The 18,342-nt window shown below is 62.3% G+C and overlaps 2 protein-coding genes across 4 annotated transcripts; one reads left to right on the top strand and one right to left on the bottom strand.

Annotated features, from left to right (window-relative positions):
- The first annotated feature begins 409 nt into the window (after positions 1–409).
- Positions 410–7,706, top strand: POLD2 (DNA polymerase delta 2, accessory subunit). Of its 3 annotated transcripts, none has more exons than XM_019731671.3 (11): positions 410–1,002; positions 1,813–2,083; positions 4,884–5,005; positions 5,171–5,294; positions 5,504–5,618; positions 5,780–5,978; positions 6,111–6,191; positions 6,327–6,484; positions 6,667–6,794; positions 6,979–7,080; positions 7,456–7,706. In XM_019731671.3, the coding sequence occupies exons 2-11, from the start codon at positions 1,864–1,866 to the stop codon at positions 7,614–7,616; spliced, it is 1,410 nt and encodes a 469-aa protein (XP_019587230.2). In that variant the 5' UTR covers positions 410–1,002; positions 1,813–1,863; the 3' UTR covers positions 7,617–7,706. The 3 variants fall into 3 exon arrangements, with proteins under 3 accessions (XP_019587230.2, XP_074168234.2, XP_019587231.2); XM_074312133.2 differs by having other exon boundaries at positions 757–778; XM_019731672.3 differs by lacking the exon at positions 410–1,002 and adding an exon at positions 1,421–1,541.
- Positions 7,707–7,831: 125 nt separating this feature from the next.
- Positions 7,832–17,118, bottom strand: AEBP1 (AE binding protein 1). The gene is made up of 21 exons (XM_019731669.3): positions 16,733–17,118; positions 14,830–15,171; positions 14,317–14,379; positions 14,120–14,191; positions 13,853–13,996; positions 13,699–13,776; positions 12,964–13,041; positions 12,593–12,676; positions 12,450–12,503; positions 11,947–12,056; positions 11,734–11,873; positions 11,345–11,429; positions 11,124–11,268; positions 10,944–11,029; positions 10,610–10,733; positions 10,197–10,393; positions 9,857–10,036; positions 9,329–9,680; positions 9,110–9,249; positions 8,904–9,003; positions 7,832–8,647 (listed from the first exon to the last, which is right to left on the bottom strand). The coding sequence occupies exons 1-21, from the start codon at positions 16,983–16,985 to the stop codon at positions 8,043–8,045; spliced, it is 3,432 nt and encodes a 1,143-aa protein (XP_019587228.3). The 5' UTR covers positions 16,986–17,118; the 3' UTR covers positions 7,832–8,042.
- Between the last annotated feature and the right edge of the window lie 1,224 nt (positions 17,119–18,342).

The raw sequence follows: 18,342 nt of genomic DNA, 5'->3' as shown, positions 1-18,342 counted from the left end.
CACGCGCACAATTCGCACACCATCCCATGAACGGCAAATGCCCCGTTAACGGCAGGGGCGGGAGCGGACCGGCAGGGGGTGCTGTTGGGTAACACCGGCCCTGGGGCGTCTGTGCCACTGCAGGCCCTGCACCCATGTATGTTACTCTCAGGCGTCGTGACGCGAGTCCAGCTGTCACTCACAAGCTGCGCGACCTCTCTTTGCGTCAGTTTCCTCATCGTCAAAGGGTTATTTGAGGATCAGGTGAATTACTACGGCAAGAACTTAGGACAGCGGCAGGTCCACAGCAAGGGATTCCACGTGTCATCCACTGTTAGCCCCTTTCTGGTGGAGACGAGACGGGGATTCGGGAAACAAGCGCGATGAGTGAGCGGGGGTGGCGCGAAGGCTCCACGTGGAGGGGCCCCTCGCTCGCTCAGGAAGGAGTGCGGTGAGCGCGGGGCGGTGAGGACGAGACCGGGCAGTGCAGGGCGAGGCTGGGCAGCACGACCCTCGTCGGCCGTCCTGGACCCCAGCGCCCGGCCCGCCCCGGCCTTCCGCGGAGTAGTCTCTCCCCGGGGCGTGTAGCCCTCGCTCTCAGTCCTGCCACCGTGCTGTCACCACGGGCGGTCACCGCAGTCGGCGCCCAGCAGGGTCCTGGGGTAGAGCGAGGGGCGCCAACTACCCTGAAGGCCCGGGGACGACACGGAAGGGAGAGGCCACCGTCAGAGCCACGTGAGGCCCAGACAGGAACACCGAGCCCGCGGAGCTGGCCCCGCCCGTGTTGCTCAGGGAACGGGTGCGTGGCTCCGCGCAGGCGCAGCGTCTAGGGGCAAGGAGAGCGGCGATAGGTGGGGCTGGGCGCGCGGATTGGCGGGAAGCGGCGCGCGGCGGAGGGCGAGCCCCGTGGAGATGGACAAGGCGGGGCGCACGGCGATTGGAGGGATGCGGCGATGGGCGGGCGGGGCGCGCAGATTGGCGGATGCGGCTCGTGGCGGTGGGCGGGCCGCGGCGCGCAGCGAGGTGAGTGAGGTGCAGCGTCGCCCGGGCGGCGTGGGCCTGGGGTTGTGGGTGTCCACGCGGGGCCGCGGGCTGAGCGTCGTCTCGCGGGGTGTCTGCTGTTCCCCCCCCCAAGCCTACCCCACAGCGCGGACCAGGGACCGGCGGGGCTCTTTCTCTCCCCCCACTCCGCAAGTTTGGGCGGAAAGTTCATTGAGATTCCGCCCCAGCCCAGAGCTGTACGATAGAAATAGGGTCCAGGCCACCTAATAGATGACGGAAAAGGAAAGGGAAGTCGGTTTGGTGCCACATCTTGTGTGAGCCACCGCATGCAAACCTGCGATCCCAGCTTGTGACCTGGCTGAGCCCGTCCTGGCAGGGACCCTGGAAGCCCCCCTGGGCCGTGGCTGCTGCTGGAAAGGGGTCAGGCGCTGATCCCTCTCTCCTGGAGCTTATGTGTAGTCAGAGGAGGCACACAATAAACTTAGAATGTATGTTTGTTAGAAGGTAGATGCCTTGAGAAACCGTAAACATTGAAGAAGCAGAAGTGGCAGTTGGAGAAGGTGAGATGTGAGCAGACTTGAAGGAGAGGTGTGAGGGCCTCACGTGTGTCTGGAGGGCTCCAGGTGGGAGAAATGGCTTTCATGTGGGTTACAGGGTGTGACACTGGTACCCAGCACAGCCTGTTTGCAGGTGCAGCCCCACCCTCGTCTGCTGGTGCCACAGCTCTTTGTCTCCTTTCCCTGTGGCCCTGTGGGTGCAGTGGGGGTGCTGCAGGGAAGCCACCGCCGTCAGGGGGGCAGGTGTTGCAGGAATGCATTTGTGTTCTCACAGTGACCACGTCCTCCTCAGCCCGGGCACAGCGGTCTAGACCCATCGATCAACATGTTTTCTGAGCAGGCTGCCCAGAGAGCCCACACTCTGCTGTCCCCACCGTCCGCCAACAGCGCCACCTTTGCCCGGGTGCCCATGGTGACTTATGCCAACTGCTCCCAGCCGTTCAGGCTGGGGGAGCGCAGCTTCAGCCGGCAGTACGCCCACATCTATGCCACCCGCCTCATCCACATGAGGCCCTTCCTGGTGAGCCGGGCCCAGCAGCACTGGGGTGAGTGCCCGCGGGAGGCGCCTCGCCCACCAGCACAGAGGGGACCCGGATAGGAATCTGTGAGCGCCTGGCAGAACTGGAACCTGTCTTGGATTTATCCCACTTCCCAGTAACCAGGGGAGATTAACCTCTTTATGCCTCAGCCTCTGCTTCAGGTAGTTATGAGGGTTAAATGAAGGAACTTGTGCGTTTAAAGTTAGGTTCCGTTCAGTGGTGGGGACAGGGTAGGGCTTAGTTCTGGCAGTAACAGCGATACAGGGAAATATTTTTCCTTGTCTTCAGTGCTGATTATCTGCGCATTTGGCCGTGCTGTGGCAGACCCGGAGCCAGGTCCCACCTGCTCTCAAGGGAACTGCCTGTTTTCACTGATGTGTGTGCTTCTCCCCTGCTTATCGGGCGTCAGCATCTTACACCTTGGGCTCTTCTGTCTGGCCTCAGTACACGGCCTGCTGCCTCGTTTAATGCAAACCTTTTTCCCCATTTCTCCCTTGGTGACCTCTCATGCAGCTGTTATTCTTGGTGAAGCAGGACCCCGCTTTCAACTTTTGGGTGGCACTACATTGCCCCATTTATACAAGTGGCTTTCTATGTATTTTTCAGTTCATCTGTTAATGTTTCGGAACTAAAATTTTGTAGGTGAGCCCATGTCTCACTTGTTTTTAGTGCCCCCAGCACCAGGTTGCACACTGGAACCCCTTGCAAAGCTTCAGGTACTCGGGCCCACCCCATCTCACCCGGCCAGCTGGAGTGGTGCTGGTTGTATCATCGTTGGCCCAGATCTGCTGGCTCCATGGTCATGTTCATTGAAGACATTCTGTTTTCTTTACTGCTGGCAAAAGCGTTTTTCACCTTTCTTCTGACACATAATAAGGGTCTCCCTCTGACTCCCAGTGGCCTTATCCCCATTTCCCTCAAAGCCCCCTGGGAACACTGTCCTCAGGACCAATGTCACTGCTGCTGTTTAGATTCTTTACAGCAGCACCCCTGTCTGGTACCAGACTTTTCTTCCAATTACTATTGCTGCTAACGAAAGTCGCAGAGATGGCAAACAGCCACTTCACTCTGCTGACAGACGGGTCAGGAACTCAGACAGCAGCCATGATGACGAGGTGGGGCAGATTTCACCCTCACCGCCTGGCAGTCAGGGCTGGCTTCACCCAGAGCACCCCCGTCTGATAGGAGGTCTCTCCAGAGCCCAGTCTCCACTGCCATATTCCCTGAACACTCCAGGCCATTCCTCGCCCTTGGCTTTCCCTTCACTTGGCATGCTCCTTCCCCAGGTTCCCTCAGGACCTCAACTTAAATGTAATATGCTTCAAGAGGCCACCTCAACCACCAGGGCCTTCTCCATATCTTTAGTCCCCTTTTGTGGCACTTGTCACAGCGGCTGATCCCTCGTTTGCTGCTGCTGTCTGTGTCCCTCGAGACCATGGGCTCAGCAAGGTGAGTGCAGGCCTCCGTGTTCACACTGGTGCCTGCACACCGCCCGGACACGTGGATGTCCTGCCTTGGGCACAGGGACGCATGGCTCTGCCTGGTGCTCAGGAGCATGCGTTGGGTCCCAGCTGTGCAACCTTGGATGCGTGTCTTAGCCTGTCTGTGCCTCAGTCTCCTCAGCTACATGGTGGGGTGCTAGTTCTACTTTGGCGTGTCGGGGCTGGATGAGCTCCACCCACCATGCTCGGCTCTGCCGCCTGGGGATGCATGAAGGCCCAGCTGTCTGAGGCCCCGAGAAAGCTCAGATGTTGGGGCTTCGTGAGGGCTCAGATGCCTGGGGCTCTCTGAGGGCGCAGACATTGGGGTTTGGAGATCTGGTTTCTGTTAGCATCTGGTGTTTCTATCCTACGCCGGCACTCTCCTTATCTTGTTTTGAGTTACTCTCCTCCGCTCCCCGAGGTGTGAAATGTTCTTGGTTATTCCAGGCAGGAGAGGCTCATGCTGGAGTCAGCTGAGCTAAGGAAGGGGCTGGTCCCATGTCCACATTATCTGTCATCTCCTGACTGCGTTTTCTCCAGGCTTGGGGTCTGTATGGACAAAGTGTTCTGAAACCTCCATGCCTTCCTTCCGCTCTCCCGAGTGACCCCTGAGGACCAAGCCTGATGCCACCCATGTGCTATCCCCAGGGTCCCAGACACTCAGACTGCATGGAAGAGAACAGAAGTGGGGATATGAAGTTTGAATTGGGGGCATCTCTGTTTTCAGAGGATCAGGCATTTGTGGGGCAGGTGAAGACTCCAAACTCTTAAAGGAACCTGTAATATTTTTAGGACAGCCATGTTGGGACCTGGTATACCTCTTTCTAAGAACCAGTTATAATTTAGGTATCTGTGATACCACATAGTTTCCTGTGGCTGCTGAAACAAACAACAAAGCCACAAACTGGGCGGCTTCAAACAATGGGAATTGGTTTCTCTCCCAGTTCTGGAGACCACAAATCTGACATCCAGGTATGGGCAGGGCTGTGCTCCCTCCAAAGGCTTCACGGGAGGGGCCGCCTGTCTCTCCCAGCTTCTAGGGGCAGCCCTGGCCCTCCTGGGCTTGTGGCCGCCTCACGGCAGTCTCTGCCCTGTCGTCACGGGGCAGGTCTGCCTCTCTTACAAGGACCCATCCAGGGCCCAGACACATCGAGTCCCTCTGTCCTCCGGGAGCCAAGTGACCCTTTAGGTCCAGGGGTCCTTGCACGTGATGGTCTGTCCCCCTCGCCCTGGACAGAGGCCAGGCACCTGGGCTGCTATGCTCGGTGCTCTGTGGGGTGCCTGGAGGGCCACCTGGTCTCTGAGCTCATATCCGCTGTGCCTAGGCAGTGGAGTCCAGACAAAGAAGCTGTGTGAGCTGCAGCCTGGGGAGAAGTGCTGTGTGGTGGGGACCCTCTTCAAGTCCATGTCGCTCCAGCCATCCATCCTGCGTGAGGTCAGCGAGGAGGTGAGGCTGGCCTGCTCACATGGGCTTCCCAGAACACTTCCCTGGGGACACCGATGGGGCAACTTGCCTCGGAGCCATGGGGGGCCGGGCTGCAGGGCCATGTCACGGATGTGGCGCAGGAGCCATGGGCTCTGGCCCTGAGACCAGTGCAAATGTCCATTCCAGCACAACCTGGCCCCTCAGCCTCCTCGCAGCAAGTACATCCACCCAGATGATGAGCTTGTCTTGGAAGATGAACTGCAGCGTATCAAACTGGAAGGCAGCATCGATGTGTCCAAGCTGGTCACAGGTGGGCAGTGGGAGGGCATGGCCTGTACCCCGGGTACTGGCTCACGTGAATTCCTGCAGCGGTGGGTGAGACCAGGTCGGGTCAGCCCTTCCCGCAGCCACCTGAAGGCAGTGACCCTAGGAAGCAGGTCCTGAATGGGCTGTGCCATTGGGTGACTGCAAGGACGTGGCCCCCGGGCTGCACTGCTGGGGTGACACTGTGTTCGTCAGGGACGGTGCTGGCTGTGCTGGGCTCTGCGGGGGACGACGGCAGGTTCCTGGTGGAGGACCACTGCTTCGCAGGGCTGGCTCCTCAGATGCCCGCACCCCCCCTTGACCTGGACAGGTGAGGAGCAGGTGCTGGGGTCGCAGGGGAATTGCAGTCACTGGCTCCATCTCCCTGCTCACCCATGACAGTGAAGGAGCACCACAAGTGGCTCCTTGTGGCCCACCTTGGGGGTCTGCCTGCTTTTGTGGCCCCCAGGAGGACCCCAACTTCTCTTGTAGGTTTGTGCTGCTGGTGTCCGGTCTGGGCCTGGGTAGCGGCGGTGGGGAGAGCCTGCTGGGCACCCAGCTGCTGGTGGACGTGGTGACGGGGCAGCTGGGAGACGAGGGGGAGCAGTGCAGCGCCGCCCAAGTCTCCCGGGTCATCCTTGCTGGGAACCTCCTCAGCCATAGTACCCAGAGCAGAGACTCCATCAACAAGGTACGGTCCCGCGGCCCGCACAGGCCCTCCTTCCCCTCTGCTTGAGGGCTGGTTTGTCCCCGTGTGTGGGGCTGAGCGGGGATGTCCCTGTGAGCTGAGCCACGCTTGGGGCCTCACAGCCTCCACTCCTAGGCCAAGTACCTAACCAAGAAAACCCAGGCGGCCAGTGTGGAAGCTGTCAAGATGCTGGACGAGATCCTCCTGCAGCTGAGCGTGAGTGCCGGCAGGGGCACGCTGGAGACAGGGCTGCCTTTGGGCACCAGAAGGCTGCAGGGACACGGGTGGGCTCTGTGGGGCTGCCCGAGGAGGGTGCTGGAACCTACGAGCTCCCTGCCCTGTGTCCTCCAGGTCTCGGTGCCCGTGGACGTGATGCCAGGCGAGTTTGACCCCACCAACTACACGCTCCCCCAGCAGCCCCTGCACCCTTGCATGTTCCCACTGGCTACCGCCTACTCAACGCTCCAGCTGGTCACCAACCCCTACCAGGCCACCATCGACGGAGTCAGGTAGCCAGCATGGAGCCCTGGCCTTGTGCCTCTGACACCGGAAGGGAAGGGCTGGGTCCAGGACCACAGAGGGCCCACCTGAATTGGGCTCTTTCTCCAGGGTGGCTTGGGACACCCCCATGAGTGCCGGGTGAGCTCCAGGCCAGCCCCCAGGGTGGGCTCAGCTGAGCGTTGCCTCGCAGGTTCCTGGGTACAGCGGGCCAGAACGTCAGTGACATTTTCCGGTACAGCAGCATGGAGGATCACTTGGAGATCCTGGAATGGACCCTGCGAGTCCGTCACATCAGCCCCACAGCTCCTGACACTCTAGGTAACGCGGAACTCAGCCACAGGGGGTGGGCCCTAAGACCAGGGAAGGCCCGCTGCTCGGAGGGGTCCTGGTGTGGGTTTGCACTCACTGGCCTTGACACATAGTTCTGGAAGCTCCCGTGGAAGCTTACCTGTGCATGGCCAGCCGTCAGCCCCGCCCTCAGCTACAAGGCCCTCTTCTCTAGGTTGCTACCCTTTCTACAAAACGGACCCGTTCATCTTCCTGGAGTGCCCGCATGTCTACTTTTGTGGCAACACCCCCAGCTTTGGCTCCAAAATCATTCGAGGTAAGTTTCATCTTCTGGGAGCCCCGGGCCTGGGCTGTCACTAGGGACTCGCTCTCCACTGGGAACAAGGCTCACAGAGAACAAAACCTACATTGGAGCCCGGCCCCGTGGGGTGGATGGCACAGGTCCACGTGTGCCCAGTAGGGCTGAAACTGCCCGTGCTGTGTGGTGCTATCCCATCTCATCTCAGGTCAGCCTGATTCAGCCTTGGACCTTTATGGGGTCCTCGGCCCTTTCCATTTCTGGTCCAAAGGAGCTTCTGTGGGCAGCACTTCCTTGGTGCTGACGGGGGACTCCTGTTTGCTTGTGATGACTTCCCTTTGAGACAAGTCTCGCCCAGAACCTGAAGGGGGTTCCCACATGGTTTCTCTGCAGGCCCTGAGGGCCAGACAGTGCTGTTGGTGGCCGTTCCGGACTTCAGTGCCACGCACACAGCCTGCCTCGTGAACCTGCGCAGCCTGGACTGCCAGCCCATCAGTTTCTCGGGCTTTGGGGCAGAGGATGAGGACCTGGGGGGCCTGGGTCTGGGCCCCTGAGTCACCCGGCAGCCTGTCCTAAGGCCCCAACCATGCGTGCCTGCAAAGTCAGCTGTTCTTTGTAAATAAAGCCTGACCGGTTAGTGGTTACTGGTACTGGTTACGTGTACTGGTGCTGGGCCGGGCCCTCCTGTGCAGGGAGCCCACATGGAATGTGAGTCTCCCTCCTCCTCTCTCCCCAATCCGATGGGATGGGGAGCGGTCAGTGACACATCTGCCATAAGCTTGGTTTATTGGTGTGGCCTGGGCAGGTGGTTGAGAGTCTGCCCTAGAATCACCTGGCCTGCCCCCACCCAGCCTACAGCCAACCGTCCTCTCCCCTGAGCCTGTGGCAGACCCAGGCTTTTAGGTGTTGGTCACACTTGTGACACCCAGGTGACATGACCACTGGGGGGGGGCTCTGCTCTGGCCCTGGCAGATCTGTTCTCAGAAGTCCCCAAAGTTCACCGTATAGGTCTCTACAGTGGTGAAGGGGAACTCGGGGCCAGCGACTGTCACCTCCTCCTCCTCTTCCTCCTCCGGCCCCAGCTCGGTCCCAAACTCCGTCACCACCTCTGTGTAGGTCTCAGTCTCAAACTCCTCCCAGTCAGCCGTGGTCTCAGGAAGAAAGCGCCAGGGCCCCAGGGTGGAGATGGGGTCCGCAGAGGGGGCCAGGGAGGGGGCTGGGAGCAGCGTGGGGGGGGTGGGGGGCGGTGTGGGGGGCGTGGTCGGGCCCGCAGTGGCGTTGAGGCGGCGGAGCCGCATCTGTTCGCGCATGCGCAGCCGGTACTGCAGGCGGCGGTGCTGCAGGCGCCGCTGCTGGGGGGTCATGGGCCGCGAAGGGTCGATGTGGGGTATGGGCCGGTTCCTGTTCATGGCCAAGATTTCCCGGATGCGTTTCCAGTTGGAGCGAGCCAGGATGAAATTGCACTGGGTGGCCCCGATGTCATAATCCACGTTGCAGGTCTTGGAGCTCGGCGTGTAGCCCTCCGCCTGGGCCGTCACACGGTATTCACCCGGGTTCAAGATGCGCCAGTAATCACCACCACTGGCTGCAGAGGGAGGACTGCTTCAGCTGCTCAAGACACCCCCCACCTGGCCCCAGCCTCCTCTCTCAGATCCCCCCAGCCCCCCAGTCCTCTCTGAGTCCCCAGTACCACCCAGCTCTCCCTCTGTCTGCCTGGGGCAGACCCTCTTTGGGGACATCCAGGGGAGTGGGACCTCCGGGGCAGGCCTGGACCTGCCTGCAAAGCCCACACATATTTGGGCCCCCAACAGGGAAAGTGGGGTAGGTGCGCACACAGGTACCTGTTTTCACACCGTGGTTAATGCCACTCACGGAGATGGTGGCATTGGCAATAGGGATGCCCTGTTCATCCGTGACAACCCCCTTGATACCGCGGTGAACCTGCAGGAGGCAGGGGCCGATGTCCACATGCTGTTATGCCCCTGCCCTTCTTGGTGGGGGTCCCCCAGGACCCTGCACAGGTGCCCCCAGTGCTGCCCCACCCCACCTGCTCCATGAAGGTGAGCAGGGCTTCTTTATTGTTCTCCCATTCTCGGGCCAGCTCGCTCTGGTGAGGGAACTTGTCGCAACCCAGGTAGATGGACAGCTCCAGGCAGTTGGTGTGCAGGTAACTGAAGTCATTGATGGCTAGGTAGGGCAGACACAGCCACAGTCACCCCCGCCCCGCACCAAGCACCCCAGCAGGGCCCCTCCCCAGGCAACTCACTCCCAGATCGGGGATTCCACTTGGCCCCATTTACGATGCCCATGCCGCCGGTGTGGTCCTGTGCTTGGCATCCTCCCCGATAGGGCTCGGTCATGGTGAGGTGGGTGGAGGCGAAGGAGATGGCCAGCCAGCGGAAGATGGCATGGTCTGGGGTCTCCTGAGCCTCAGATACCTCGTCCTCGTCCTCCCCGCGGGCGGCTGCCAGGGCCGCAGCCAGCAGCTGCTCCTGACTGGGCGTGCGTGCCATGTCGTAGGGATAGGATACGAGCCGCTCACCACCGTTAAGGTTCGCCCCCAGCACAAACGGGTTCTTCTCCATCCAGGCAATGATGGCCCGGACCTCTGTGGACACCTGCGGGTGGCCCTTGCGTGAGGTCTGGGCTGCAGCCTCCACCACCCTCCATGCAGACCCCATGTGGGTTTTCATGCCCCTGCCCCTCCAAAGCCCTGCAGTCTCAGCGCCCAGAGCTCCAGGACACCTGGGCCCCAGCTGCTCCCCAGGCTCTGCAGGCCAGGCAGCAGCCTCACCGTGGCGTCTGGGGAGAGGTAGCGTTCAGGTATGGGCAGGTTGTTGTTGGGGACCCGGTAAGGGACCCATTTCCTCTCCTCCGCTCCCCAGAGCACAGAGTTGAGATCGGGGAAATCCTCATATATGTCGAAGCCCTCCTCAGTCCACAGCCCCAGCGCCCAATTTCCAAACTCTGAGCCCTGGGGAGTGGGGTGTGTGTCAGCTTTGGGGTCCATCCAGCCCCGCCTCAGACCTGCCCCACCCGAGCCCCACCCCATCTGCCCCCACACCCTGCCTCGCCACCGCACTCGGGCCTGCCTCCTGCTAGGCCAGGGCCCAAACCCTCTCCCCTACACCCACCATCTGCGCTGCCACCTCGTAGCCATCGGGGTTCAGCGAGGGCACCAGGTGAATGCGCGTGTCGTGCACCAGGCTGCGCACACGGGGGTTCCCATCGCGGTACTCCCGGCACAAGTACTGCATGAGCAGCAGCAGCAGCTCGCGGCCCAAGACCTCGTTCCCGTGGATCCCGGCTGTATAGCGGAACTCGGGCTCCCCTGCAAGAGTGGGAGCTTCAGCAACCACAGCCTCCCAAAACTGCGGATCTAAGAATCCAAACTGGCCTCACTCCAAGAGCTGGGGGCAGCTGGAGCTTGGAGGGCCCAGCAAGGCAGACTGGGACCCCAGAAGGGTTCCCAGGATAGGCAGGAGGGGGTGAGCTGCAGCACCAGGGCCTTTGCCTCTAACCTGTGGGGGGCTGTGGGGGGCCTCACCCAGCTCATGGTCCCCGGGGTTGTCTGAGATCTCCATGGCGTAGATCTTAAGTCCGCGTGAGCTCTTTCCCAGACTGTATGTGCGGGTGATAGTGGGGCATTCCTCGTTCACCACCTTCATCAGCTGAGCACAGGAGAGGATACCAGTTACGCTGCCCCCAGCTCAGAGGCAGCCCAGGTACAGGGGACCCCAGCCCCTCTCAGGCACTAGTACAGGATGGAGAGGCTGGGGGTTCCTCCTTCCTGAGGCCCACATGTCTGGGATGGGAGCAGAGCTCATAGAGTGTGAGAAAGTGCTCGCCAGCCTGGTGCCAAGCCCAGGATGGGACCCCACCTGGCGCATGTCCCTGTAGTTGTGGTGCCGGAAGTCCAGGTCGTCGGTGGTGACCACCTCATTCCGTGCATAGTAACTGTGGACAGCTGTGGTGGGGCGGGGGGCAGGCAGGGTCCTGAGCTGGCCAGCTGCCGGCCTGCCCCGCCACCCCTCAAGCATGGGCTAGCCTCCCACACTCACGGGACACGGGGCACCCCAGCACCTCCAGGCGCATGCACAGGCTGCCATTCCAGGTGAGGGGATAGATGCGGATGAAGCGGGCCACCACCGGCTCCGGGAGCTCGCTCAGCACGGGCGTGTCCTTGTCCACGTTCCCGTGGAAGGTCTGTGGAGAAGCAGGCATCAGAGCAGCACCCCACCCTGGCCTGGCGGTGGGAGCAGTGCCGAGGGCTGTTACCCACCATCTCCTCATAGCCGTTGGTGTACATCGCCCATGTCTGGCTGTCATTGCTGAAGCCCACGAAGAAGGAGGTCACAAAGTCGTCACTGGGGAGCAGACGGTGGTCAGGGCAGGACTGCTCTGCCAGCCCAAGTCCCAGGTCCTCAGGCAGCCGAGCTGTCCTCCTGGACCCAAGAACTTAAGAGCTAGCAGGGTGCGTGGTGCTCGGCCTGGCAGCAGGAGCAGCTTGCATGCCTGCTGTGTGGCCTGGGTAGGTGGCCTGCTCATCTCGTCACTGCCATGGCTGAGGAGTGGGCTGGGGCCCTGGAGGGCCCCCGGCAGTGTCTCAGCTGGGACTGAAAGCTGGGCATGGAGCTCCCCTCCCCGCCGAGTGCCTGTGAAACAACGTACTGGACACTGGAGTCCCGGCCCTGAGTGATGACACCCGTGAACCTGGTGGTCCTTCTGGTGTCCACCTCGATCCACTGGGTCTGAGTGTCGTCCTCGGCGCACCAAGCCCCATCATAGTAGTCGTCCTCGGTGGTACCAGCCTGTGGGGTGATGGGGCTGAGTGGGTGGAGGGGCCCCTGTGTGGCTGGGAGACTGGCCCCTCCAGACACCCACCTGCATGTTGAGCCGGCCGCGCTGGGCTCCCAGGCCGTGACGCAGCATGGAGGAGGCCCGGATCTGGTTGTCTTCGATGTGGTGTGACTCCAGCCCAATGGGGGGACACTCTGGGGACACGGCACCCCAGGCTGCTGGCCCACTGGCTCCACCCCTCCTGCCACCCAACTGAGAACCGAGGATCCTGGCACCCAGTCCCCTCATGTCGGGGTGCCAGTCAGGGCAGCCACACCCAGCCTGTGCTCCCCTCCCTGGGGCAGCCATCTGCACAGCTGCCTTGTGCCATGAGCTCTGTCCCCTGGGGTTAGACCCAGGGCAGAGACACTCCAGGCCCCCTTCCTTCTGGACTCCAAGAACCTAAGAACAGGAAATGGTTCTGGAGGCCAGGAACGCCATCAGGAAGTCCAGATTCGGGACCCACGTGTGGCCCTGGGTGGGTCACTTGCTCCAGTACCCTCACCCCACACACCCCCAGCCCCCACACTCCCTGACCCCTCACTCACTGACTCTTTCTGCTGGGGCCCACTTCTCCTCTACCTCCTCGCCCTTCCGGGGCCCTGTGGGCAGCAAAGGGGGGCAGTGGTGACGAGGGCCCTGAAGCAGCCAGCAGTCCAGCTGCTCCTGCCTCGGGGACCCAGCCCCACACCTCTGTGGTCCTTGCCCTTTTCCAGCGTCCATTTGTCATCTGTCTCCTCCTCCTTAGTCCTACTGGCCACCTTTCTGGGCTTCTCTGCAGGGTGGACGGTGGGAGGGGCCTGTCAGCTTAGCCACAGGCTTCCAGGGGCAGGTGGGGGCAGGCTGAGCTGGGGGCAGGTGGGGTGGGCACAGCTTGGTTCCAGGGGCAGGTGGGGTCAGGCTGAGCTGGGGGCAGGTGGGGTGGGCACAGCTTGGTTCCAGGGGCAGGTGGGGTCAGGCTGAGCTGGGGGCAGGTGGGGTGGGCACAGCTTGGTTCCAGGGGCAGGTGGGGTCAGGCTGAGCTGGGGGCAGGTGGGGTGGGCACAGCTTGGTTCCACTCACTCAGCTCCTCCTTCTCTTTGTCAGTCTCAGGCTCGGTGTCAGGCTTCCGAGGGCTGGGAGGCCGGAAGTAATAGTCCACTAGGGGAGGGAGAGCAGTGCTAAGGGGAACCCCATGCTGCTCCCAGGGCCCCACAGGCAGGAGGGGGCACTAGACAAGCGGTGTGTCGGGTCAGCCTTGAAGAACAAACAGGCCCAGAGGAAGGGGTGGGTCCTCCCAGAAGGGGGGACTGCCTGGAAGACCCCAGGGAAGTCAGCAGCCTGGCCCAGCAGAAGGGCTTCGCCTGGGGAAAGGTGGGAGAGGCTGGGCAGGGAGTGGGACATGGCAAGGACATGCCTCGAGTGACAACTGGCACCAGTGTCCTGGGTGGGGGTCGTCTTACGGGCTGAGCTGGGGCCCAGGGTTGGAGTGGTTGACGGGGCAGAGAAAGGCAAGGACCGGTTCGGGCCTGCAGCCCTGGAAGGGGAGGAGAGTGGGGAAGGCAGGGGCCTCCCAGCAGGCCAGGGGCGGCTAGCCGGGGCACAGGAGCCAGAGGAGCCCCTGGGACTCGGAAAGAAAAGGCCGGAAGAGAGGGCGAGATCAGGAAACAGGAAAGGGTCAAGGGCTGGCCCAACATGAGTGAGGACAGCACAGAGAAGGGCAAGGCTGGAGGCACACGGGGCGGTGGGACCACTGCCACCACGATAGGGTGACAAGGGGTCAGGCCCGGCCCCGGGCCCTGGGGTGTGGGCACTCACTGCTGTCGTAGTCGGGGATCACGGAGCCATCTCCGTAGTCGGGGGGCAGCGGGGGTGGCATGGGCTTCAAAGGCAGCTCTGGGGAGGTGGGAGGCAGGTGTGGGCCCAGAGCCCCCACACCTGGCGTCCACACTCCCCCCTGCCCCCATCCTACCAGTCCTCTCCTTTCTCTCCTCTGGAGCCTCAAGCCTCCGCCCCGGGGGCTCGGCCTTCTCCTCAGGGTGCTCGGGCCAGGGCCTCTCGGGCCTCCTCCTGCTGGGGGGCGGTCTGGGCTGCTTCTGGCGCCGGATGTACTCAACTGAGAAGGAGGGCGGGCTCTGAGCGGGCCAAGGCCCCTCCTAGGAGGCAGCAGGGCTGGGAGTGTGGGGCCTGGGGGTCCGGACGCAGACAGGAGGTGGGGCCCCGCCGGGGTCCTACTCACAATCCTCATAGTCCTCCCTCTCGATCTGGTCGTTGTAGTCCAGTGTGGGCTGCTCGCTCCCGTCCTCTGGCTCTGGGGGGAAACACTGTGGCTGCCTCGTGGCTGACACTCACCGATGCCACCACCCAGGCCCGCCAGCGAAACCCAACAAGCCGGTGGTTGTTGTCCCCCCGGCCAGCTGGATGGCACCCACTCACCAGACTGGCGTTCCACATGGGTCTCTCCTCCTGGACCCTGCCAGGTACTTGGGAAGGCACCACCTGCGATACAAATCCCAGTGCAGGGAGATGGGGGGCCACCCCCTCATCTGGGCCCAGCTGATACCCCTTGAAGCCTCAGCTCACTCCCTGGAGGCCTGGGCTGCTGTGCCCTCAGCACCCGGAGGCCAGATAGCTGGACAACTATCTGGGGAGCCCAGGCCCTGCTCTCTGTGAGGCACCTGCAGGCTTGGAGCCCAGCAACACATGAGGGGCGGCTCTGGGTTGGGTCCAGAAGACAGATCCCAGGACAGTGGAGAGGAAACCCCCCAGCAAGGCTGCCAAGCACCCCCCACCCAGTGGACCTGAGGGAGCTCCGGCCGAACTGCTGTGGTTATGACAACATGGTGACCCTGAGAATCTGCAGAAAACGGGCCCAGGTGCCCACCCTCACCCCTCACTCCCCGCAGCAGGCAGATAAGAGCCCTCCCACCTAGAAGAGCTGGCACACACCTCCCTCCTGCAGTAGCTCCCCGGGGCTGGGGCTGAGGGGCGGTGGCAGTGGCCACCATGGTGCTTCTGAGGGGGTCGGGGTGGGGGGCCTCTTTCCAGCCAGAGGCCTCTTGGTGGCCTTGGGTGGCTTCTCTTTGGGCCTCTTGGTGGCCTTGGGTGGCTTCTCCTTAGGCCTCTTGGTGGCCTTGGGTGGCTTCTCTTTGGGCCTCTTTGTGGCCTTGGGTGGCTTCTCCTTGGGCTTCTTGGGTGGCGTGGGGGACGCCTCCAGTGGCTGCTTCTCCTTCTTGGGGCTTTTGTCCTTCTTGCCTTTCTTCCCTTTGTCTTTGGCCTTTTCCCGGAGCGCTGTCCAAGATGCAGATTTAGGTCAGATCAATGGAGAGCCCACTCTGTGCCCCATCTCCCCCGGCCACAGGGGCCTACAGCCTGGAATCCAGGCTTTCTATATCGAGTCTATGCTGTCACCACATCTTGGCCTGGGTGGCTCAGTTCCCATGGAGCCGGCCCTTGTCTTCCCACCTGCCCAAACCTCAACAGGAGCCCCTCACGATACCCGCTTCCCCACATGTCCACTCGGCCAGTCAGGGAGTGCCAATCTGTGCTGGACTTGTAAGGTGCAGAGGTGACTAAGCTATGGGGGGGCACCCAAGTCTCAAGGGGGAGGCAGTGTCATTCCTGCCAAATGCCACACAAAGTACAGGGCACAGCGGGGGGGGGGGGGGGGGGGCACAGCCAGGCCTCCCTAAAGCTCCCTGCAGGGGCAAGAAAAGTTTCCGAGGAAAGGGCACTGGTGGGCCATCCCAAGAAGTCAGGGTTCTGGGCCTGTTGGAAGCCATAACCAACAGAGGGCCCTGGGGCCAGGGAGAACAGAGGCACAGGGAGGACAGCAGCTGCTCACCCAGCTCAGAGTCTGGGGGAGGAGGCAGGGGCAGGTCACTGAGCAAATACTGCTGAGAATTTGAAGGCGGGTGGGGGCTGCGAGGCAGAAATAGGAAAATTGACAAACTGCAGACCACCAGGAGAAAGGGCTGCCCAGCAGCCTCCAAGAGTCCAGAGCAGCAAGCTTGGAATGCAAGCAAGAAGTGGGGGCGGCCCATTGGGTCGCAGTACCCGCCCCCAGGGTGGGGGAGGAACCAGGAAAGATCTACAGTGGGGGCAGGGACTGCTGACCTCAGGAATGGGGGATGGTGGCTGGAAGTGGGGGGGGGTAAGGGGGGAGATCAATAAGACCCTTGCCACCCCTGAAGGCACAATAAGCAGTAAGATTTATCGACAACTGATTATGTAAGAGGATGGATGAAATGCTTTCCTGATGCATCAGCTCACTGAGTTCTCACAATAACTAGTACTGTCCACTGCCCCAGCTCCTGGAAGCCTTGAGGGAGGGGTCTTCTGCCTCAGTGCTCTGGGAGTAGGTGGACAGGCAGGGTGGTCCCCTAGGAGGGTGCTGTGGACCCTTCCAGGGAAGGCCTGAGGCTGGAAGTCTGGCAGTGCCTTGAGCACTGGCAGTGTGTGCCCCAAACAGGCTGAGTGGCCCCATTAGGACAGCAGGCCGTTCACAGCACAGACATGGGGAGGGGACAGCAAAGTCCCTAGTTGGCTGAAGCCTAGTCTCCCTAGGGGGCTGGGGCTGGGGATGAGGGGCTGGCTGGGAGGACTGGAGCTATTGGGCAGCGGACCTGCTGGATGTGCTTCCATGCCCAAAGGGCTACAAGCCAGCACTGACCGCGCGGCCTGGCACAGTGTCCGCCAGACATCTGGGCTGTCCCATGCCTTACAGGGCCATTCCTCACGCCCGGCAGCCTGGACTGCTGCCAAACCATGCCGGGACCGCCATTCTCACCTTTGGCGCAGGGCGCCCCGAGGCCCCCCATCACACCCTGGCCACCCCTGCTCACGCTCTTACCCTCTCTGGCCACCCCCGGGCGTGCCCCTGGCTTGCCCTCGGTTGGGGCTTTGCGGACGTGCAGGGTGGGCTCAGGGGGCGGCAGGTCCTCCACATCGTCCTCCCGGGGCTCCGACTCCAGTTCCGAAAGGAAGCCCTCGAGGAACTCCTCGATCTCGTCGTCCGTCAGCACCGTCTGCGGGCGCCCCCCGGGGCACAGCGCCAGCAGCGCCAGGAGGCAGCCAAGCAGGGGCACCCCGCGCACCGCCGCCATGGCCGCAGCACGCGTGAGGGCAGGGGCTTAGGGAGGGGCTCAGGGGTCGGTGGGGACGCCGGGGTGGTCGGGCGTTCCTAGGCGCTGGCGGCAGCTCCGAGCTCCGGCCCCGCGTGGCGCGCTCTGGTGCGGACCGCCCTCTCCTAAGCTCCGGCAGCGGCCGGGGCGGGGGCGTCGGGGCTTCCGGAGCCGGCTCCCCAACCCCCGGGGTAGGAGGAGGAGCCGGGCATGGATGGAGGGGCTGCGGGGGGGCCGAGCAGTCCCGGGCTCCATGTACTTGGCCCTTCCCGAAGTGGGGGTTGCTGGCGATGTTCCGGGCTGGAGGCCCGCGCCTAGGCTGGAGGGCCTGGAGGGACAGAGGGCGCCAGTGGATGGGAGGTCCTTACAGTGTGGGTGCCAGGGAGCTGACCCCACTGCCCGGCTCTGTATGCAACACTGCCCTCAAGCTAGCCGGGACCAGGAGGCAAGATGCCAGGGAGCCCGCTGGAGATGACCGGGAACCCTGGTAGCAGAGCCAAACCGTGGACTCAGGCCCCCAGAAGGGTGGTGAGGGCACCTGGCCAAGCCACCCTTCCCTGTCTCTGGAGCCTTGCGCTTGGTGCAACGCACTGTGCCCAGCTGCCACTCAGACATCCAGCTTACCTCCCAGGTGCATGACCAGCCCACCTGTGCTACCTCCCAGGGGAGGCACTGCACTTGGCAACCCACACTTTAACACGGGCAGGTGCAAACTGCCTCAGGGCAGGCCTACTGCTCTTCTGGAGGCAGGAGCCCCCAGGTAAGGTCCCTGCTCCCCACCCCTGCCCAGACCTGGCATGCAAGGCAGAGACAGAGGAGGGGGGAGACTCGTTTTATTAAATTGTGCATGTAGTTTGTAGAAATGGTTTGTCAGGGGTGTGGAGGGACTCAGAACTGACACAGCTATTTCCACACAAGTTCAAGGCTCTCTTGCCCTCCCATGCACTGCCTGCCACCAAGGGAGGGTGCCTGGACCTGGCAAGGAGGTAGGAGGCAGCAGCCCCCTTATCTGTCCTCTCGAGCAGATGGCACAGCTATGGGTGAAGCCAGGTCAGATCAAGGGATGGTTTTAAGGGCAGCACCTGTGAGCCTAGTTCAATGTGGAAGATGTGGGGTTTCAAAGGCAGAGGGGACCAGACACTGCCCCTTAGGACGTGGACCAGCTGGGGAGAGAAACAGGTGCCTCCAGCCCAGCGAAGCTGCATGCTACAATTCCAGTCACTTGCTGCCCAGACAGGAGGCACAAATGTCTGGGGTCAGGTCCCCCTCCCCCCACAGTTTCTTTACTATTTCCCACAGTGAACACGGCCTCACCTCTAGGGACCCACTGCTTTCCCAC

This window comes from Rhinolophus sinicus, chromosome 4 (genome assembly GCF_057876585.1).
Source record: "Rhinolophus sinicus isolate RSI-liver-muscle chromosome 4, RSI-T2T, whole genome shotgun sequence".
In the NCBI taxonomy this organism is placed as follows: Eukaryota; Metazoa; Chordata; class Mammalia; order Chiroptera; family Rhinolophidae; genus Rhinolophus; species Rhinolophus sinicus.
The sequence above is the reverse complement of the archived record's forward strand: the minus strand, read 5'-3'. Positions and strand labels throughout refer to the sequence as shown.